Source organism: Pararge aegeria, chromosome 11 (genome assembly GCF_905163445.1).
Source record: "Pararge aegeria chromosome 11, ilParAegt1.1, whole genome shotgun sequence".
In the NCBI taxonomy this organism is placed as follows: Eukaryota; Metazoa; Arthropoda; class Insecta; order Lepidoptera; family Nymphalidae; genus Pararge; species Pararge aegeria.
Window position 1 is genome coordinate 16,338,596 of NC_053190.1, and position 23,332 is coordinate 16,361,927.

The window sequence follows — 23,332 nt, forward strand, 5'->3', positions numbered from 1 at the left end:
GTTTTCGTAATCTAAAACCTAGTCTTATAAACTAAGAAAATCATAGCCCGAAGAGTTTATAAGTCCCCAAACATCTTCGTTTCGTGAACCAATTTCATTAAACGCGACTTGCAGTAGAAAAAAAGCGCTATCCCTACTTCCCTACTAATATTATAAATGCGAAGTTAAGAGTGTTTGTTAAGTTTTCACGCAAAAACTACTAAACCAATCATCATGAAACTTTGTACACATATTCCTGAAGGTATTAGAAGTAATATAGGATGCTTTTTGCCCCGAAATTAAGCTCAGTTATTTTGGGAGAGGGAGCGATAGTGTTTGACGATTTTACACCATAACGCCGTCGAATGATAACCGATTTAAATAATTACTTACTTACTTTCTTTTATATAAGAATACACAACTTAAAAATGGCAGTAGAATTACACCTAAATTGAATGCCACATGTATTTCGCCATTTAGTTCTGTAATGTGGAGACCGCTACAAATACTTTCTAATTCTAACAGAAAAGTTTATGCGCATAGCCACGGGCAGCCCGTGGTTCGCGCGCAACTTAGTTCTCCACCGAGACCTCGATCTTCCCACCATTGCCCAATACATGAAAACACTATCAAAGTCCTACTTTAAGATAGCAGTCCGACATCCCAACCCCATTATCGCCACCTTATGCCCCCGTCCCCAACGCCGAGCTCAGGCGGCGACGTCCGAAGCATGTCCTTTAGGACCAAGATCAAATTACTACCGACAATGTGTCCCAACAAGTTCAACACACACACGCAGCCAACACAGCGTCTACGCCAGCGAACCCTTACCACGGTCACGGGAGCGTTCGGACTAAACAATAATTAGTCCAAAAGTCCACCAACAGTCAGATTTACTTCAAACCGAGCCGAGGTTCGAGTCCTCGCAGGAGGCATGTCGATCACCTCACCATGTCGAGGATGTCGTTGGGCCCTATGCTTATATATTTCGAGGGTTCTCATAGCGGAACTCCTCCCCTGGTGACGCCTTCCGAGAAATTAAAAAAAAAACCTTTCTACTAACCTTTACAATATGCCTTATTCAATTCATGAAGCAGGTAGGTACTATATTTGTATGGAAGATTGTACGCCAGCCAAATATTTGATCCGAATATTATCTAAATAGCCCATACAATAACGCAATATCAAGATTGATGTTCGCGAGCGTTACGTTGCAGGTTACTCTCGTTATACTATGCTTTTTGATTGCTTTAAGAGCATTATATTGGGAACGCCTTTACATATCAATATCTATACAAATATTATAATTTTTATTAGTGTTCAGACCTACACTTGGTGGAATTACCAATTTTATAGATTTAAAATGCATGTACAATATCGAAACTAACAGGATTTGAACCGGCGACGCTCTGGCAGACACGGTCAGTGACCAACTAAGCTACGGCTCTCATACCACTGATGCCGAAATTAGTAGGTATATGCTTTTTATATCAGTCTAATATCGACTGAAGCGCTATCTATTAGGAAACATTGCAGTTCCGATTTTCAGAGGTCCAGGTTTCGACGGCCAATTGGCGCAGTGGGCACGACCCTGATTTGTGAGCCCGAGGCCGTAGGTTCGATTCCCACAACTGGAAAATGTTTGTGTGATAAACATGAATGTTTTTCAGTATTTATATTTATATTAAAAGTATTTATGTATATTTGTATAGGAAATTTAAAATAAAAAAATTATTAAAGTCATCTTAGTATTCGAAACTACGCTTACTTTGGGGCTAAATGGCTATGTGTGTATTGTCGTAGTATATTTATTTGTTATTTATTTATTTATATTACAATGAGAAACATTTGAAACATGAGATGACAACATGCTTTTTTTTATTTTTTATTAGTTGTTGTACAGTCGCTTGAAGTCCGATATCAATGGCATATACTAATTTCGGCATCGGCGGTAGGAAAGCCGAAGCTTAGTTAGTGTGTAACTTAGTAGTAACGAAATACGTTACATAAGAACGTTGTAGATTCGCTGCGCTGCGGGTGAACAATATGCACCTGGATATAAATCGGTTTAAAGATATTTATTTCTCAAAAAGAACACAATAGTTCACTTACATATAATAGTATTTTAAAATTAGTAATTACAAAATCTTGAAGTGCGTTACAAATGTACCATATTGTTTAAAAGTAAAAATTTTCCGGGTGTTTGAAGAAAAAGTTAGCGAGCGATACAAATCGTTTTATAAGGGAAACGTCACATTAACTTTACTGAACGGTATTTTGTACATGTTCAATAACAAGTTTTTTAAATATTGGTAATTGTTAACGATTATCTCAAGTAAATTATTGTACAAAAGCACTCCCTTACACAGTATGCTTGTCTTGCCATATTTGGTTCTAGTTTTAGATAGTAAACATTTAGATTTACGTTTTCTTAGATAGTTTGCGTATGTTTTTGGTTTGAAATCGTAATTGTGAGAGTATATTATCTGTGTATATTAAATAATAATCTTAATATATATAAATCTCCTGTCACGATGTTTGTCCGCGATGGACTCCTAAAGTACTTAAGCGATTTTAAATTAAATTGGCACACCGTGAGCAGTCTGGTCCAACTTAAGAGATAGGATAGCTTAGATCTTTAATTATAGTCGCACTTTTATTTTATTGCAAATTATTTGTCTATAATTAATTGACAGTCACATGTTATATATACTACTATACTCATTTAAGGCTTAGCGATTCTGAATACTTTAAAAACAAAATCTAACGCAGACGAAGTCGCGGGCAACAGCTAGTGTTATATAAATATGTACATAACCTATTCTGAAATGCATAGTTTACAGTATGTTAGCGACACCGAATATTCGAGTCACCGCATCCTCTGCAAGTTTAATTGGAAATGGGGAAACCGCACCCGACCTAATTCCAGCACGCATAACGATGCATCTACGTTGAATTCCACAGTTATACCTAACAGTGTTGTTAGTTGTTACATTAATGCAGCGTTTGAGACGTTCCGTTTCACATGTATTCTTTAAAATATAGGTTTTTTTTACGAAAAATAAAACTGACTTCCGAAGTAATTAGTATGCCAACTAAAAAATAAATAAATCCTTAATACCTTACTAATATTATAACCGCGAAATATTTTAACCAAGCGCCCAATCAACTCTATATTTGGATAGAGCCAGTGACATGTTATTACATGGCGTACTTTTTATTCTAGAAAAATAAGCTGTCCCCCACATGATTTGTAAAAAACCGTAATAAACAGAAACGAAGAACGCGGGCAAATACAAAGTTTTATATAATTTAGGCTTGAATATTTTGTGTATGTATAAGTATGATATAAAATGTGAGTGTACCCCGACGTAATAATTAAAATTATTTATATACTATGAATAAATAATTTATATACTACGACAATGCACACACCGCCATCCAGCCCTAAAGTAAGCGTAGCTTGTGCTATGGGTAGATGACTGATGAATATTTTTATGAATAATATGCCTAAATACTATAATATACATATAAACACCCTGACACTGAAAAACATTCATGCTCATCACACAAACATTTTCCAGTTGTGGGAATCCAACCCACGGTTTTGGACTCAGAACTCAGGGTCGCTGCAAACTGCGCCAATCGGCCGTCCAGATATATACACCTGCGCTGCGTAACTAATAATCCTTATTAAAATATTAAGGATTACACGTATGTAAAGCTCTAACTTAATAATAACTGTAACTTATTATATATCTTCATATGCTGTGTTTATTTTTAGAAAACATTACACTTAACTTGAATAGTAAATTTTTTTAAAATCGGTTGTATTAGTGTTATTGTTTGTAAGTAAACCTAATAAATAAAATAAGTAACATCATAGCTAAATATTAATTCGACTGTGAGATAGTGTTAACAAAAAAAGACCTGTCTAAGTTTGTTGTGAGCTCTTCTTATACCAGAGCGCGTTTGGAACCCTCCTAGCTTCCTTAGATTATATACCCCTTCAGGGGATATGATCGGGGGATATAATTTTGGTCTCCTGCCTGTACTAGCCCTGCAGCTGGGCCTTTTACTTGGTCCATCAAGTATTACTTGTTTGTTTGTTTGTCCTTCCTTCAGATCATGCCTAAGCAACAACTTAAGCTGATTTTTGGCATAGAGTTAGTTGTAAAGACGGAAGGAAACATAAGCTTCTTTGTATCCAAGGAAAATAAAAAGAACGGCATGTTGAAAAACCAGTTAAAAACGGAAACGAAAAGCGCGTGCAACAGTTATTGTTATAAAAAAGTTACAAAGGTAGACATGTGTGTATGTTTTCTCTGTTCTTTAGAACCGCTACCCAAATAGTTTTATGACCAAACAAAACTAAATGCACTAAATCACTAAGTGCAATCAATATTGTTTTTTTTTTTTGTTTTTTTGTTACTTTATATCAGTTTAAGTTAACATTAGCTTAGTTTTTTATTAATTTAAAATATTAAAACTGTGGTCAGTAAATAGCATTTCCGTGGTGTTCCGTGGTACAAGGTGCCAACTGAAAATCAGCGCTGTATGCTCCTTGGCGCATGCAGCACAATGCTGAGCTGGCACCAAGTTTCTAGGTTGTGCCACACATAACTTACGTGTTGTCGTATTGTGGCGCAATGTCAAAAAATATTTTTAGCTTTCTTTCAATTTATACCAATAGATTGGAATGTTGTCTGAATTTCCATGCTAAATATTTAAAGTAAAACACTAGCCAGCCCTTCTGATTAATCTACCGAAAGAGGCTATTAGCTGCGGTGAAAAACCGTATTAAAATATGAATTAGTTTTTTACCGCTTCTCGCTATATTCAAACGGGGCATTAATGCGGGTAAAAACCGACGGTTCATAATTACACCGAACCCTAGGCGCTGCAAATTTTTTAACACGTTCTATGAACTTATGCCCAAAACTAACTTTGAATCATAATCCCTACAAATATTATAAATGTCAATGTAAGTTTGTTACGCTTTCACGCAAAAACTACTTAACCGATCCTCATAAAACTTTGTACACATACACAAAATTTCTTTATTCACGTAGGCCTATCACAGGCACTTATGAAGCGTTCATACATACATGTTTACATAATTGTAAGGGGATGGTGATAACTTCGTTCGCCAACTTAAACCTAAAGCTACGAGGGTTCCAAACGCGCCCTGGTCTAAGAAGAGCCCACAACAAACTTAGCCGGGTAATTTTATTTTTTTGTTATCACCACCAATTTATTTACCTATGAAGCTAGAGCAATTCACACCCTGGCTTTTTTATCATTTAAGTAATCCTTAATATTAAACTAGGATTTTTCTGTAAGCTTACGTTTTATATAAACTTTAAACTTATTGAGAGACATCTCAAAGATTTCATTTAGCCATTTGTTATTAAATAATATACAATTGCCCTTGAATGAATTTGCAATTTTGTGTAGCCTAGTAAACTGCACAATTTCTAGGCTACACAAAATATATTAACTACACTATATTCTTGGAAGTGTTAAAAGTAATATAGGATACTTTTTATAGAGACATTAAGCTCGGTTCCTTTGAGAGAGGGGATGAGTGTTTGACGATTTTACACCATAACTCCGACAAATTATAACCGATTTAATCATTATTTTTGTACTATATAATATGTGTTTAATTTTGCCCAAACTGTGGTTGGATATAGAGGACAGAACTCCTCCGCGGACAGCAGCAAACCCCTCATTTAAGGCTTAGCTATACTGAATACTTTAATTTTTTTTTGACCTACAACTAAATTTAATGCCACATCAAAAAACCAAATTCAAACGCAGACGAAGTCGCGGGCATCAGCTAGTATTATATAATTTTTTTCACAAATAACTTTTGTACCTTTCCCAGACGATATGCAGATGTCACTAATGTATGTCCACCACCAGGAAATCGGTTGCCTATTTCCACTTTTTTCTAGCTGCAGGACTAGCGGGGGCAGAAGACAAAAATTATATCCCTCGATTATATCCCCTGACAAGGACTATAATTAACGTGTCCACCTGCTAAAGTACGGGAATATAGAAAAGGAGAAGTTTACCCCCGTTTATTATTACACAAACATACATATTAGTTGGATCGACGGCCGATTGGCGCAGTGGGCAGCGACCCTGCTTTCGGAGTCTAAGGCCGTGGGTTCGATTCCCACAACTGGGCAATGTTTGCGTGATGCACACGAATGTTTTTCAGTAAAATAAGAAATAGAAATAGAAAATTAATAATAATTTATTAGAAAAACTCAGTACAATAAGTCTTTGGAATCCTGACCCCTAAACTAGGAAATCCCGTATCTTAGGGGCCAGTGCCTTCCCAAACATTGAAACAGTGTCTGGGTGTTTATCTATATATTATAAGTATTTATGTATATTATTTTTTAAATTATTTATCAGTTATCTAAGTACCCATAACACAAGCTACGCTTACTTTGGGACTAGATGGCGATGTGTATATTTATTTATTTATTATATTATTTCCACTTGTGCGCCAGTGCTCTGAGAGTTGATAAAGCTTTGGGAGAAGATACATTTATATCCTTTCCCCGGGGATATAATTTTCCACTGCCCATACTAGCCGTGCTGAAACTGCACCAATGGTTTAATACGGGTAGGTTTAGCTGAAAGGTAGAGCAGCCAACCTCTCATAGGCCGTGGCATTTTAAGAAGACGAAGAAAGAGAATCTTTTCATGAAAGTTTTAATATAAAAAGGAGGGTCTTAATAAAATGGCACGTTTAACTTTTTTAAGGCACTCAGAATAAAAGAAAACTTTGCATAATCGCATGTGAAGCAGGTGCTAAAATTTTACGTTAACCACGTTTTAATTTCTGTTTGCATACTGAAGAGCGGTTGTGTGTTTATGGTAAACAAGATTGTAGATAGTACTGAATACGTAAGCAAATACAAAAATATTTCAGCTTTAAGAAAGCGAGATTTCCGCGTTTCCCTTAGTATTTTTTTTTTCACCCATAGTCATTTTGGACTATCTTTAAAAGTAATAATAATATTTTATATTTCTTTAGTGGGAAGCCCTGTTTTCTGCGGCAGTTTAAAGTGTGTTACAAATCTTAATAACAAACGTCTGACAAATTAACATGCAAAATTATTTAAAAAAGAAATGAAGTAAAACAGTGGGTGCGTAAGTAGGTTCATTTCAAAGGTGTGAGGGTGTCCGCGTGTTTGTATTCGCGTGTGCGTGTTTGTGTGTACGGAACATTTATTACAAGCTATACTGTTGATGGTAGTGGTGTGGTGATGGTTACGTTCGGCCGAGTTCGATTCCCAGCACGCACCTTTAACTTTTAATTTATGTGCGTTTAATTAAAATATCACTTGCTTCAACGGTGAAGGAAAACATCGTGAGGAAACCAGCATTCCTGAGAGTTCTCCCTGATGTTCTCAAAAGGCGTGTGGAGTCCACCAATCCACCGCCACCATTGGGCCAGCCTGGTGGACAATGACCTAGACTCTTCTCATTGTGAGAGGAGACCTTAGATATGGCTGTCAAACAGGGGGACGTAGTAAAGTCAAAGCTGATAATCTCATCTATAAATCTGTTACTTGCAAGCTCCTCTAAGTTTATGCATTCCCGATTATAGAACTACATAATTTATGCATAGCTATAAGACAAATTAATGAAAGATGACCTTAAACATTATAAAAGACATGATATTAATATAGTGTACTGTAGTGATACTTTGCGAATATTGATGTAAAGGTCATTCAATATTCTCAGAGTATCTCAACAATTCAGGGAACAATGCTGTCACCCGTCATGGAATAGATCTCATTGAGCATTACTGTCCAAGAGCGCATTGAATGACGACAATGAACGCGGTATAGGTGCCATGCTTCGTGCAACAGTGTTACAGGAAGGGACACCGAATAATTTGTGTTTCGTGGACGAAGGTTATTGTCTTTTGGGGCACGTATAGAACACAGTCGTTTATGAAGATATATATACCAATACCAGCAACAGCTCATGGTACATTTAATTTGTGTGTTTTTTCTAGAGTTGTGAAGTCCATTATAAAAACAGTTGTATCAGGTTATCTACAATGATGCTCAGCTGTGCTGTCTATACAATCAGGAAAATTAGACAGCCTACCGCTGTTGAAACAGCTAGGCTCGTTTATTTCGCATACAATCATGTCCTCACCCGTGTGTAGCTGAACAGTAATGCTTAAAACACAACGCTAGGGAGGTCGTCAAAACGAGGCAACGAAAAATTGAACATTTTTTTAGGTATGAACTATAAAGAGCGCTGTAAAAGACAATTGTGTGCCATCTATTAAAATTTTAGCCACAAAAAACTCCCCCTTTATAAGAACCTTTAAAAACTAAATACATTTTCTCGTGATATCAAATATAAGAGAGTAATATAATTTACTTTTATGCTGCAAGATAAGTTGAAAGATCTAAATTAAAACTTGAAACTCCATTTTAAAATGAAAGGACTTGACAAGATGAGTTGTGCAGAGTTTAATTTAACTGCTGTTCGCAAGAATATTTTAAACTTGCATTTTATCATCGTATCTATAGGTACCTATCTTATTGCTTGTAAAACTTTACTAGAAGTATGTTTTTTTTTATTCCAGTACAAGTTGTAAGTGATTAGGCCATCTAAAATGATACCTGGCAGTTATATTTCACCTTTATGATGATGTTGAGTAGGGACTCGACATCGTACCGGAACGCTAAAACACTGCTTGGTTCTGTCGGTGGGGTAGTAACTAGCCACGACCACAGCCTAAAGATTCAGACCAAATTTAAAAAAAAAAAACGTGTGTGCACTTACACACGCGTCAGAAGTTAGACTTCTTTGGGGTACCAAGATAAAAATCTTTTCAAAAATTTTAACTTTCGCCTTATTCTACTTTTGTAGAAAAAACGATACTAACAATAGAAAAAAAATTCTTGTACATTTTCTTGAACATATAACTGTATAACCATTCTTTATAAAAATGTGATAGGTAGGTACGATAAATTTATTAGAAGGGTTAGTTTTTAATTAACCATATTCTATGCTAGATGTCTTTCCCAAGGGAAATTAATGAAATATTATAACGTTGCTCACAAAGAGTTACGGTTAACCTCGTATTTATCAAGAACATGAGCGTTCCCACAAATTTGCAAGAATAAAATTAAATACAATCCTTTGGGCCCCAGAGGAAATTTGAGTTTCACTAAATGCCACGTCAATTATTAATTGGCTAACATTTAAATTCAAATCCAAGTTCAATAAATATTCACTCAAATATACATATTCAAATATATAAATTCAAATAAACAAATGCAAATATACAAATTCACATCCAAATTATTTATTCTTGGCACTTATGAAACGTTCATAGGTATTACCTATTTGTTTCCTGGCCTAAGAAAAAGCCCACAATAAACTAAGCCGGTATTTTTCGTCATCTCTACTTAGCTATGAAGTTTCAAGCTTTTTATGATTTATGTAATCTAAGAATTTTGCTTCAGACCAGCTTACGATGTATATAAACTTTGATCTTATTGAGAGGCATATCAAAGATTCTATTCCTTACTTAATTTGTTACAAAACAAAATACAATTTCCCGAATAAACCCTTCCCATCGTGGGAGAAGACTCGTGCCTCATGGGTCTGTAAAGGGTCGATACGATTATCGTCCTCAGCCTATTAATACCCAGAGCTGGGCCGAGGTTTTCTCATAGAAGAAAAAGTTTTAGAGTTCACCCACGACGGTGCTCCAATTCGGGTTGGCGGGATTTAACGATCCTCATTTCACATGTTTTAGTGACAATACCCGAAACCGAGGGCTAAAAAGAAACGAAACCTAGTCTAGAAGTTGGACAAGGTCCATTTCTTTACCAATTGGGGCTGAGAATATCTTATCAGGAAAACCCGATAGATACGTACGTTTTTCCCGACCGGGATGGAGCCGGGATTCGAACACAGGACTTAGTTAGAACAATGAGGCAGTTACAGTTGGCACTTCGGGTCAACATCGGGCCGAGGTTGAACCCCTGTCTAGCCTAGTATTTCGTGTCACCATAAGCATTTTGTGTGGTGACGGCATAGGTGGTATCAGAATAAAGACGTCACCATCCCTGCTCTTCCGTGGATGTCGTATGAGGCGACTAAGGGAATATAACAGAGATCGGACAGCAGCGTCCTTTGTGCTACTACAACCATCTTCTGCGATCACCAACCTGTCCCGCCAGCGTTAGGAGAGGCCTTTAGTCAACAGTGGCCTGTTATACTCTATTGCTGGCATTAAGATTTGTTGGGTGTGTACTCCCAACGTAACTATTGCATTTAAGACTTAGGTATTCGGCAAGAAATAGATTTATTTTAGTTTCGTTAAAGATTAAATTACGATTTTGTCATGAACACGACGTTATTTGTTTTCTCGTTTTCAGTCATCTCCCTTCAAATCCATTATTTTTCTGGGAAAGCAGCTGATAATAATCCTCAAAAGAATGAACAGATTTTTATTATGATAAGCGCAATCGCGATTTTACATTCTCTCAATCACAAAAACCACACGAATCTGACGATCAAATAGGACAATTTTCCGAGGTGATAATTATTCATCAAGCATAATAATAAACTTGCGAAATAATAAAATAATAAACGAGCCCTGACCGCCGGTTGCTTGGGCATTCAAAACCCCCGCAAGCGGAAGGTGGTTTTTTTTTTCTTATAAATTTTTAATAGTTTTTTTTTTTTTGTAAGCATTGTTAAGAATTTAAAAAAAATATGAAAATCAATAAATGTCTATCATTTATTGATTTTAATTTTTTTTTTTCAGTATAAAAAACTTGCGATATAACAGTTCATGAAAAAAAGTGATATTAAAATTGGCTTATGGGTTTAATGGCGACAACGACCGACACACAGACCGACTAAGCGGTCATATTTGTAATAACCTCTTATAGTTCTAGGGCTGGCAGACTCAATCACTGTTACGTGTTACTAACTGTAAAGTCAAAAAGTTAAAAAATTTCAGGAACGACATAAAACTAAATATTTAATATATTTATTAACATTTCTATTATTTCACTGATTTATTTGTATATACTAAATTAATATACATGTTTATATTACACGTTATTAAACACAAAAATAATGTGAAACGAATGATAATATTAAAAAAAGTTCGCTTGAGTTTAAATTGATTGGATAGCCTTAGACGTATGTGTTATTGTCACACGATGTATTAAAATAAATGAATGTTGTTAGTACATATCACGAAAGAAAAAAAAATTACTATTGTCCTTTAGTCCTTCAGTCTGCAGATTCTTGGATTATGCGTAGAGGGTTCAGAATACATTTGTGCAACAAAACAAACCTTGACGGTCCGTAAGGCGCCGTGCGCAGCGTTCTCCGCCCAAACTTTAACACCATCCTTTTCGTACTCGAGGTTCCATCCATCCCCTGTACCCAGAAGATTCTTCAGGGTCTCAAAGTCAGAGTCGTCGGCAACACGTGCTTCGGCACGCGTCCAGCCAGCGCCTCCCATTCGCACGACATCACCGACCCGGGTAAACTAACTGAAGAGAAGCAAACCTTCGATATTCGATGGGTAATGCGCTAGCCAAGCAGAAATACGTCTTATTTTTGAAGAATAAAGTTTACATTTGAGTAAACGTACTAAAGCTTCGATTGTCGATGGTACGTGGAATATTAAGGCAAGCGAAAATAGGTCTTCTGTAGTAAAAGTATAGAGTACTGTTTTGAATAGTTTAAAGCCCCGAAAGGCTTGCTGTTTGCACATGCGCGCTTCAGAGCGCTTTTTTCGACCGCTCGCATAGGTATTGTTTGTACACCTAATGTAAAATGAGAATACCAGTTGAGGCGTTTAAGCTTCAAGTGGGTTTTGTCACGGAAGTCTGTTAGTTAGGGGGGTTTCAGGGTTCCGTAGAAAAATAGAAAAGGCACGCTTGCAATTGGCCTGTCAGCCCGTCTGTAGTTTTCAGGCATTAATATTATACACTATTTAGTTAGTAAAATTATACAAAAATAATTAAATAGTTCAAACAAACTAAAAAAACACGCTTGGACGCTTGGTAAAAAAAACTAAACTAATTTCTTTCTTTTAGTTTATTCATAATAGCGATTTTTTTTTTAGTTTTTCTTGATCTATTATTTTTATTAGAGCAAAATTAATCGGTAACCCATCCACCATTAAAGACATAAAAAATTTTTTTATTCAGTGTGCCCGTCTCTCGAAATGCAAGTTCTAATTATTATTTAAAACAGGCCATTAAAAAGTAATAGCTAACGCCCTCTACCATCTAGTAGCTTAATGTTTTCTGTGGAATTTGTTAGGTACGCGAATAGGTTAGGTTAGCCATAGGTTTTTTACATTTGGGTCTAGATGGCGCTGTAGTAATTAGTAAAAAATCTTATTTTTTATAGTGAAAATTGGAATAATCTTTTCAGATTAGTGTATTGTCATCGGTCCTCGATATGTCTACAAAGTTTGAAAGAAATCTGACCGTTTAAATTGGGTCAAAATCGCGCCCAAAGAAGTCGGTTACAAACAAACATTGAAGACACATACAAGTGAAGCTAATATAAAGCGTGTAATAAGAGGTTGCTCTTCATACATGTAACTCAGTGCAAGATGTGTATTGGTAGTCTTAAGTTTTATTTAATTTATTAATTAGATTTGTACTAAAATGTCTAAGGTCGTTAAATGCGCGCGCCTTCGTCCTAAGTCTATACCAGGTCCAGGTCTATACGAAATCCCGCTCGCTGCCTTAAACTGTACGGTGAAAAATTTAAAAACTAAAAGTAATGTATTGTGGGACAGAAGAGAAACTAATTTTGAGCTTAGACCCACCACGCTGCTCCGACGCAAGTTGGTGGATTAGATGATTAAAGAGAACCTAAAACTTAAAAAACCACTTTAAAGAAAATGGGTGTTTATATTTTTGGCTACACGGAGCTTTTTTTTGTTGCATATAAATTACTAGCGGCCCCTTGCGACTTCATCCGCGTATAAGTCAACCTTACAAGATAGACATATGCTGTCACGGATTTTTTAAACTTTTAAAGGGGAATAACTTTGCCAAACATGATTTTATCGAAACTACCGTTTACGCAGCAAGCGCAGAGCTCTCAAAAGGAAAATTTTTAGAACATTCTTCATAGGTGCTATGCTCCTTTTGCTTTTAGCGTGATTTTATAGCCTATAGCCTTCCTCGATCAATGGGCTATCCAACACTGAAAGAACTTTTCAAATTGGACCAGTAGTTGCTGAGATCATTTAAATTATTAAACTTTATGTATTAGTATAACATTATAATTAATTAACTATACATCGTTACTAAATTATAATTTAATAACTATACATATGAAACGGCTATAGCGCGTTGGGTAGGAGCTTGACTTCACTTTCGGGGGGCCGATTTGGAATCCCACCTCGCACCCCTAGCTTTTCTAAGTTATGTGCGTTTTAAGTAATTAAAATATCATTTGCTTCAACGGTGAAGGAAAACATCGTGAGGAAACCTGCATGCCTGAGAGTTCTACATAATGTTCTCAAACGTGTGTAGAGTTCAACATACCACACTGGGCCAGCGTGGTGGAGTACGGCTTTAACCCCTTCTCATTGTGGGAGGAGACCCGTGCTCTGTAATGGGCCGGTAATGGGTTGATACGATGATGCTGAATTGTAAATATATTGTAACTTAAAATGTCTTTTTTCCCTAAGGAACACCGATCTGTGTGGTCCGAGTCGCGCTTGGCTGGATTTTTTAATTACTCCAGACTAATTTGGATTTTTGATGACACATTTTTATTAAAGGTTTTTTTGAAATGGCGCTTCAATTCTACTACGGTATTCGATCAAATAAAATGTACTTCCGTAAATAAATTTATTTCAATTTTAATATTTTTTTTTTTATTGTTCGGAATTTAGATGTTAAGGTAAGTACGTTTTGTTCTCTAACATTGAAAACTTATTCGTGGGTATAAAAATAGACCGTGGTAAAAAATTTAACATTTTAATTTTATATATCAGTAACAAAGGAATTGCCAAATAGGAGTTTATTTTTATAAAACAAAATTCATCATGATTTGGAGCCATCTTCATATTGAAGTTCGGAGGTAAATCGACGATGATGTGCCATCTTCTTCAATACCGAATAGGTATGTCCGGTTCACTCTCCTATAATGTCGAACCACTTCTTCCTCGGTCTCCCAGGTGCTCTTTTCCCGGTAATTTTCCCTTCAAGGATCAACCTTGGAAACTCGAACAGGGATCCTCTCTGTAGGTGACCGAAAAACGCAACCTTCGTTTGTATGACAGTTGTCATTAGTTTCCGTTGGCATTTGGCCCTTAGTAATACTTGAGCGTTTGAGATGAATTGTCTCCATGATATCTATCTATCTTCTATCTAGCTATCTAGCTATATGTCATTGAACTCCTCCTAGACTTTTCCGGTATGCGTTGGGGTGGCACCCTGGATGGTTTAGATTCACAAATCAGCCCGACAGATGGCGCTGAGATCAGCTAGTATATATATAAAAATCAATGCCACTTTTCGTTGTAATTTTATAACTCAAGAACGGGCTCACCTATCCAAACCATATGTTGGGGCTTTGTTCGGAATATTAAGTAGATGGTTTAAGTGAAGTTTGCACAAAATCTGTTGAGCGGTTCTTCATTTATCACATTTTATGTAACTAATAAATCCAATAAATGGCGGATCATTATGTTAATGGGGGCAAATTGACAAATTGAAATTTCAGATGGGGATTGTGCTGTCAAATTGGAACTTTTTTCAGTGTTGACAGTATCAGCATGCTGTTATGTCATTCATGCGGTCATTTAATTTTGGACATGCTTCGATTAAAGCAAATATTCCGCACCGTGTTTTATTTTTAATTTCATTTTTATTATGTATAGACTGTGGCATGGATGATGCAGTCGCAAACACGTCTGTGAGCACACAGGGTCCCCTTGAAAACTAGCGCTGCAGCTAGCTGCGGCTTCGTGCTGAGGTGGAACCCTATTTGTCCACATGCTTTTTGTAAGATATATTTTTGTATTATAATACAAAAATATAATACAAAAATAGTAAGCGATTTTGTGGGCAAATAAATAAATTTCAATTCATTTCAAATTGTTTTAAATATGATTTCAATAAGATATTCATCAAATGTAACCTCGCTGTATTGAATGATGCGTATCCTGGAATAGCTCATAGGCTTATTTTTATTCCCGAAAAGCCAACAGCTCCTACAGGATAGCATCGCTATTTTTTCCGCATTTGTCTTTCAAAATCTGCGCAACGGAGTTTTAGATTGACGTGTTTTTTTTAGATATGCATAGTTGAAATATTATGAAGCTTTTGAGTTTGTTAGGTTGAACACGCTAATCTCAGAAAATTCTGTTTCGATTTTTTTTATTCAATTCAGGCTATACAACATCACGCTACGACCAGTGGCTAGCATTATTAATGAGAAACGTTGCATAAACTGCAAAAAATATCCTTTTTGACAGCGTGTGAACATAGGACTACTTTTTGAAGTTGACTCATTCGCGGACGAAGTCGCGCGGCCCGCGGGTTTATTAGGTTCTCATTTCAATAGACATCTAGAATCAAGCGATTTAGCGATTCCGTACTATGCTGCGCAGAAACCGATTAGAGTTATAAGTTTAAAATAAACTGCGATAAAATAAACCCTAATAGGTATGGAGGATACCCATATCGACGACCCCCCTTTGCCGCAACGGTGAGCGCTGTGAATTTAAGAAGGAGGTCTTGGGTTCTTTTCCCTGCAGGGACAATTTAGTTATTTAAAATTTCTGAACTTTCTCTGGTCTGGTCTAGTGGAAGGCTTTTGCCGTGGCTAGTTACCAACCTACCGACAAAGACGTGCCGCTAAGCGATCCGGCGCGATGTGTCAAGGAAACCGATCAGGGGTATGTCTACCATCTTACAAGTTTAGCCCGCTACCATTTAAGACTGCATCATCACTTACCACCAGATGAGATTGCAGCCAAGGGCTAACTCGTAGTGGAATAAAAAAAAAGGTTTGCCCACTACCATCTAAGACTGCATACTTTGTGAGGTGTCACCACCAAGTGGCAATGCAATCAAAGGCTAACTTGTAATAAGGCTAAAAAAATAACCATAACTGAAATGGTGCTTGGTAGGAACTATTAAAGTTGGTGACCGGTAGTCCAACAAAGGTTTTGCAGGGCAGTGGTGAACTATCGAATTTGTCGAATTTAACAGTATTCCAAATTCGATTTTTTTATTTTTTTATTTATGTAGACCTTATCGCAGGCACTTGTGAAGCGTTCATACATAAAACATGTTACCACTAATGTTAGGTGACGGTGAAAACTACATTCAAAGTCAGAAAAAATAAAATATCTTTATTCAAGTAGGCCCATAAGTGGCACTTTTGATGCGTCCATTACATGAGAATTACACGGTAGTGAGATGATGGCGATAACTAAACTGATATTCGTAAACTTAAAACTAAAGCTACGAGGGTTCCAAACGCGTCCTGGTTTAAGAAGAGGCCCACAAGAAACTTAGCCGGGTAGTATTCGTTAACTTAAAACTAAAGTTAAGACCGGAGGGTTCCAAACGCGCACTGGTCTAAGAAGAGCCCACAACAAACTTAGCCGGGAATTTTTTTTGGTATCTCACAGTCGACCTAATATTTAGCTATGAAGTTAGAGCAATTCATACCGAAGCTTTTTATCGTAAATGTAATTCTTAATATTATAATGGGATTTTTCTATGAGCTTACGTTTTATAACACTTTGAACTTATTGAGAGACATATCAAGGATTTCATCTGGTAATATGTTATAAGATTGTTTACATTTCAATGAATTAATTTTAGCCTAGCCTAATAAATTGCACTACAAGTTTATTTTGACTTCTAATATTAATATCGTTACAGTCCACTTTCTTTATAAATTTTACATACATAAAATTATCAAATATGTTTTGATTATTTACAACTTAAGACCCCATATAGTCGAAAATTCTCACTTTGCCAATAATCGTTAGCGCTAAAACATTTACCCGGCAATCTATCTAAGCAGCTACTAAAGTTGGTACAGGATAATAAATTGACTCTCTCGTCAAACATCATTAATAACGGTAGCTTGTGGCCGATCAACTTTCCTATCGCACCTCGGGCGAGATACATATTATAATGCAAGTATGGCAACACATAAACATTGCAGTAAAATGGTTCTTATTTGCATTGTGTTAAACCTCAAATTTGTCTGCAATTGTTTACAGCCGAACGTGTTTTAAACAATAATTAGGAGTACAGGATTTGCAACTCCAGAATTAGTGACTATAGGTCTATTTTACTTTGACGATTCAGAGTTTAATACTCGAAAACGACTCCTCGATTGCGAGCTACCAAATTTTGTACTTAGGGTACTGTTCGATGGAGGGGAGGCTAATATTTAATAGGATCAGCTTATCTCTCCTTAGCAACGGTCTCGACTCAGTGTGGGGGGGCAATAAATCCCCCCCACACTGAGTCGAGTCGAATATTTATTATAAGTAGTAGTAGATATTTTTTTTTAACAGAGCTCTTACGGGGAAGTACCATCACCATGTTTATATTTGCTGAACAGCAGCATTGTTGTAATGGTGCTACTTGGACCCGGCAGACAGAGCTCGTCCCTGTAAGAACTTTCCAGGGGCGAGATCTTTCACTAAAAGCTTTACTACTACCGAAGTCTGGTGCAAGCCCCGCGTTCCAGTAGCAATGGTACAAACCAATTTTAAATTTACACTGATTCCGATTTTTTTGCATAAAAATCTATAAATTAAAGTAAATTGACAGGTCCTTAAGTCGTGCTGCTCTTTTCATAATGTTTCCTGTGGCAAATGACGGCTCTATTATAGTTCTACTTGCTATACTGCTATTACAGTACTATTAGTAGGTAATACAAATAAGATTTTGTTTTGATTAAATTATTATGTGTCAACCGCCAATAACAAAAAAGATATAATATTTACTTATGCTTTAGCTTTAGCGGGCTAGCTACCCGTCCCCATATGAGTCTCCCTACTGTCTGAGGGGGGGGTCAAGCTGTCCTGATGCCCTACTTAGCGTAGTAGCCCTGGCAATCAGTTGGGGTTGTTGGTAGACGTCTGGGAAGTAGGTATACAACGGGTTCCCCGGACGTCCAATAAAGCCAACGAGAGGGACATGCCGTGGTGGTTTTTAGTTCGGGTAAACGAGTCCCACATAACCTCTGTCCTGCCCCAAAGGACAGAGGTAGCCATAAAGCTTTTCCACCACGACAAAAAAAAATGCTTTATTCAGACTTAATAAGGTTTTATTGGTAGAGTCATGGTGGAGTATAATATCCTTTATCATTTTTTATCCTTTCCTTTAAAATAATGGTACGATACTTTTATTTTTTTACAGTGGGAATTATTTTTCATTATTTTTAATGTAAGTAATTATTAAACAGGTTATCGTTGTTATGTATATGAGGTTCACAGATACATTAAAAAAACGTGGAATAACATCGGAACAAGTATATTGTCATACTCTAACTAAGAGGACCTTTCAAACAATGATTAAGTATTCCAGGTTTATTGGTAATGTCTCCAAAAGTTTAGCAAGAGCTGATGTCAGGCAGGGTGCCTTGGCAGCGGTTCTTCCAGCCGTACCAGGCGTTGAATCCGTGGCGTTTGAAAACCTTCTTCGCGCACTTCGCCGCTTTTGTAATATCGTCAGTTATGAGTTCTGGAACATAAGTTGCATTTTAGACTCATCCTCGTAAACTAACCTCTTGCCGGCCGAAATAGTAGATGAAGGAGTTTGTAGAATCCCGTAGCTTTGTCTTTTTTTACGCTATACAGGTTAGCCTTGACTGCAATCTAATTTATGATTATAGCGGGCTTACTTGCTAAGTACGAGTTTGGCAATAATATTAGACCAACATCCAAATCGGTTTCTACGCAACGTCGTACCAAAAACGCTAAATCGCGTTGTGGCACGGCTTTGTCAGTAGGTTTGACGGCCAATTGGCGCAGTGGCCAGTGATCCTGCTTTCTGACCACAAGAGCTGTGGGTTCGATTCCTACAACTGGAAAATGTTTTTTGTATCAACATCAATGTTTTCAGTGACTGGGCGTTTATTTGTATTTTATGAGTATTTATGTATATTATATATTTAAAAAAATGCATCAGTCATCTTATTCAAAAAAATTAAAAATTCATTTATTTCAAGTAGGACCAGTTTATAAGCACTTTCGAAACGTCAAGCCTGTCTGTTTGTAGTGACTCTGCCACCGGTTTTGAAGGCAGATTGCACCGAGAAGAGCCGGCAAGAAACTCAGCAGATTTCTCTCTCTTTTTAGCACCCATAACACAAGCTACGCTTACTTTGGGGCTAGTTAGCGATGCTTGTATTGTCATAATATATTTATTATTCAATTATTTATTTTTAAAAAGAAAAAAAAAACAGAGCCATGTCTGTAGCCAACCACCAGAAACAACTAAACGAGATCAAATTCATGAATTGCAAAACCATCTCGATCCAACACTTGTAAGACAATTACAAGAACTTACCTGCGCATGTTACATTGCAGTCTTTCCCAGCGGTACTGGTGTGGCTGCACCAATATTTGTCGTTGATCTGGAACAGCCCGTAGTCCCGGGAGCCATTTTTGTTCTCCTTGCTGACCTTATTCGAGTTACCACTGCTTTCGCTCTCGACGAGGCACACCCCTGTGTAATGAAAATAGCAAATTTTAAAACAGACAGTAGTTTTAAAATAAATGCATTGATAGCCTCGTAGACTTCATTCTCTGTTCTGGGACCGCGTTCTGCGTTGCACCAACACATTTTCGAAGTTAAGTGTGATAAAAACATACATTTTAGCCTTTAAAGGTGCAGGAAAATATAGTGAGGAAACCAGCTTGTCTGAGAGTTCTCCATGACGTTCAGAGGTGTGTGAAGTCTACCAATCCGCTCTTGGCCAGCGTGGTGGGCTACGGCCTACACCCTCCTCATTCTGAGAGAAGACCCTTGCCCTGTAATGGACCGTTAATGGGCTGATAAAGATAAGCAAATATCAAGTGAAGAAAGACATCGTGAGGCAACTTGCATACCTGTAAGTTCTCCAGAAAGGCCTGTGATGTATATACATCGTGTAACAGAATTACGAAATAATATTGAAGGGTGCATTAGTGTATATATTAGTGAAATACCATCAACACGTACGAAGCGTTTTGCTTCTTCCTTTCTGATCCGCACCGCAAAGGCCTGGAATGCCCTCCCATCTTCCGTCTTCCCTGATACCTATAATCTGGGTACCTTCAAATCAAGAGTGAATAGGCATCTTCTAGGCAAGCGCGCTTCATCTTAGGCTGCATCATCATTTACCATCAGGTGTGATTGCAGAAGCACTTGTCTATATATTTAAATATATATATATATATATATATATATATATATCATATGGAATCACCCTGTAAAAATATTAAATCAAGCTAATTTATTTCTCCATATAAAATAATTCAAAACATCCTAAGTGCTTACTAATGTAAGCTCTATTGAAGATAAAGACCGAGACGCGCATAGTATTTACGCTACGCGACGCATACCTAATAAAGTCACAGGAAAGACATGATTTTAATTTTGTATGTGATGTTAGGGCTAGGTATATCTGATTTCTTTCAGTAAAAAATATGGCAGTGGTTTACTCAAAAACTATTAGGTTTTCGGTTTCATAGATGTCTCAGATACAGTACATAATGTACTCTAAAGCCTGTGAAATATTATTTCGGTTTTCATTTACACGTTGTATACCAATTCGCACTCAGCCATTGTGGTATATTATAAACCCTACTCTTTCTGTAAGGAGACCCGTGCAATGTGGACCGATAATATGTTGAATCTGATGAAGAGTGGATACTTGAAATTTGCACCCGTGACTTTACTTGAGTCCATCCAACAAGTCTCTACAAGGCCAGTTTAAAAGGTACTAAGCTTACTTTAATATCCCATGTATTTCAGTATTCATTATAAACAAAAACTAATGTTTTACACTTTTACTTACAGTCCCGAAGCTTGTTTTCTGGGAACCCTTGACTCCTCAATTCCCGCACAAGTTCGCATCTCTTAAAAGTTTTGCTTTCGCACTGCAAAACTACCACTGCTGCGATAGCGACGAAAACTGCTACGTATTTCATAATAGATATATTTTGTTGCAATAAGTACCTACAAATAACGATGTGAACGCTGTTAAAATCTGGATACGTTTGAAAAGTACCAGGAAAATATAAGCTTTTATATGCTATCTTTATATTGCGTGTGTTGTGCTCAAGTCAAATTAGTTAGTGTGGGTAATGTACTCGGGGAATCCTCGCTATCTTGAGCCCCGTTTTTTATTGAACGTAGGTAGGTAGGTATGTTTTCAATTCACTTTGGGTGAATATGTATATTAACAAACACAAACAACAGTTGCAAAGATTATGATTATTATTATACTGGACGATTTATAAAACTTTGTAAAATTTACTTTTCGTTTTTCGCTTTCAAGTTTATGGTCTTTATTTAAGCAAGTTGCGCTTAGCGTGGGCACTGAGAAATTGCTGTTTTTAGGGCTTTCGTTACTAAAATGACTTGAACTGGACTTTGTACGGCACGGCTGTGTTATTCAGATAACCACAGGTTATATTAAATTCAGGTTATGACTTGTTTGTAAGATATTGTTTATCAATTTTCTTTTAATTTATACAATTTTATTCATTATCAAATTCAATTATAAATGAAAAAATATATGTGAAACTAGATTTAATTTTTTTATTGCAAAAGGGTCAAGAAAGGGAACGTCGAAAAAAGGTTTATCAAGTTAATCTCACGAAAGACTCTCGAAAGAACAGTCATATTCCTATTTGTCTGGTTTATTTATTAAATAAGTAAATTTTCAAATTTATGATGAAAATATAATTTCCTATCTATAATAATAACAATAATGAAATAAAAACTCAGTTATGAAGAACTCTTTTAAGAGACAGTCAGCGCTGCTTGTTTTTTGCTTTCAGCATCGAGTTTGGACCAGTCACGTTTTAAATATCGTCATCACAGATACCTTGCGAATGCGCGATGCGAAATTTTAAAGAGGATAAACAAATCCTCTTTAAAATTTCGCATCCCTAGTTCACACTTTTATTAAGTTTCAAAACTATATATGATAGTAAAAATAAGTTACTATGCTAAATAAAATCCTTACCAAGTGCCAAAATAAAATGGCTGTGACATACAGACAGACGGACCAAAATGGAAGGTAAGTAGGTATTTCTTATTGCAAATAACATTCATAGGTCACATTGTTTAACATACATACCCACTGACTACAAACAATAGGTATATGATAAGAATACACCAACCCCATTGGTTAATAAAACATTACACATCGTTAGCAACTTTATCTTTATGCGGATACGTAACAACGATTGAGTCAGTCAGTGTGTAACTTATTTATATTTATTAGGTAATCTGATAAGAAAAGTGCGATCAATACGCAAGTGAATCCCGTACTCTTATACCTAGGTCTATCGAGGGACACAGAGCTTTTAATGGGTGCAAGCCCCATAAAAAAGTGTGTGTGTATTAGTGTACACACGTAAGAAGTCATCTTTATAACATTTTTTTTAAATTTATTTTTACTGTTAATTGATGTTTACTAAATTAACGTTTCGTTTACGTTTAGTTTAATTAAAAAAATCTCGCAGTACCTACTCTTTATTTTCCTGAAATAAAATGTATGAGGATAATATAACATGATATCGACACACGTCCGAAATAAAAAATTATTATTATTATTATAAGGTTATGCCAACTGTTATTGTTTGACCAACAGAAAACACGTAGGCATTCTTTCAACAGTAGGATTATACCTACGTACGAACAATGCTCTACAGTAAACGCGTAGGTATATTGAATCGGTTTAGTCCCCAACCCGATGAAACTAAACCTACACCTAACGTCACTTACCTACTTGGTCATCCTTTTCGGAAAAACTCATCGCGATTTGAATCTAATAACTGTGTACCAACATGTATATTGGATCAAAGCAGGCAAATTTGCGGAAAAAATCGTAGAGAGTACATTGCTCATACTTATACATTTAATTTGTTTTGAGTGTTAAATAAAAGTGAAGCTTATATATTACAAATAATTATCTAAAATAATAACTATTTTTAATGAATCTTTTTTAAGCAATTCAAAATGAAAATGCCTACGGAAATAAAACAGGAATAACGTTTAAAGTACGGAAGATTATTGAATACCTAATCGATATCGTGGACTTC

The 23,332-nt window shown here is 36.3% G+C and overlaps 2 protein-coding genes across 2 annotated transcripts in view; both read right to left on the reverse strand.

The window, feature by feature from the left end:
• The window catches only part of LOC120627617 (START domain-containing protein 10-like), a 51,346-nt gene extending 39,825 nt beyond the window's left edge, over window positions 1-11,521 (reverse strand). The window contains exon 1 of the mRNA XM_039895629.1: window positions 11,351-11,521. Coding sequence (XP_039751563.1) covers window positions 11,351-11,521 — 171 coding nt within the window. The remainder of the gene's footprint in view (window positions 1-11,350) is intronic.
• Window positions 11,522-18,305: 6,784 nt separating this feature from the next.
• On the reverse strand, window positions 18,306-21,606 carry LOC120627640 (lysozyme-like). Its single transcript, XM_039895654.1, has 3 exons — window positions 21,076-21,606; window positions 19,584-19,742; window positions 18,306-18,755 (listed from the first exon to the last, which is right to left on the reverse strand). The coding sequence occupies exons 1-3, from the start codon at window positions 21,206-21,208 to the stop codon at window positions 18,625-18,627; spliced, it is 423 nt and encodes a 140-aa protein (XP_039751588.1). The 5' UTR covers window positions 21,209-21,606; the 3' UTR covers window positions 18,306-18,624.
• Between the last annotated feature and the right edge of the window lie 1,726 nt (window positions 21,607-23,332).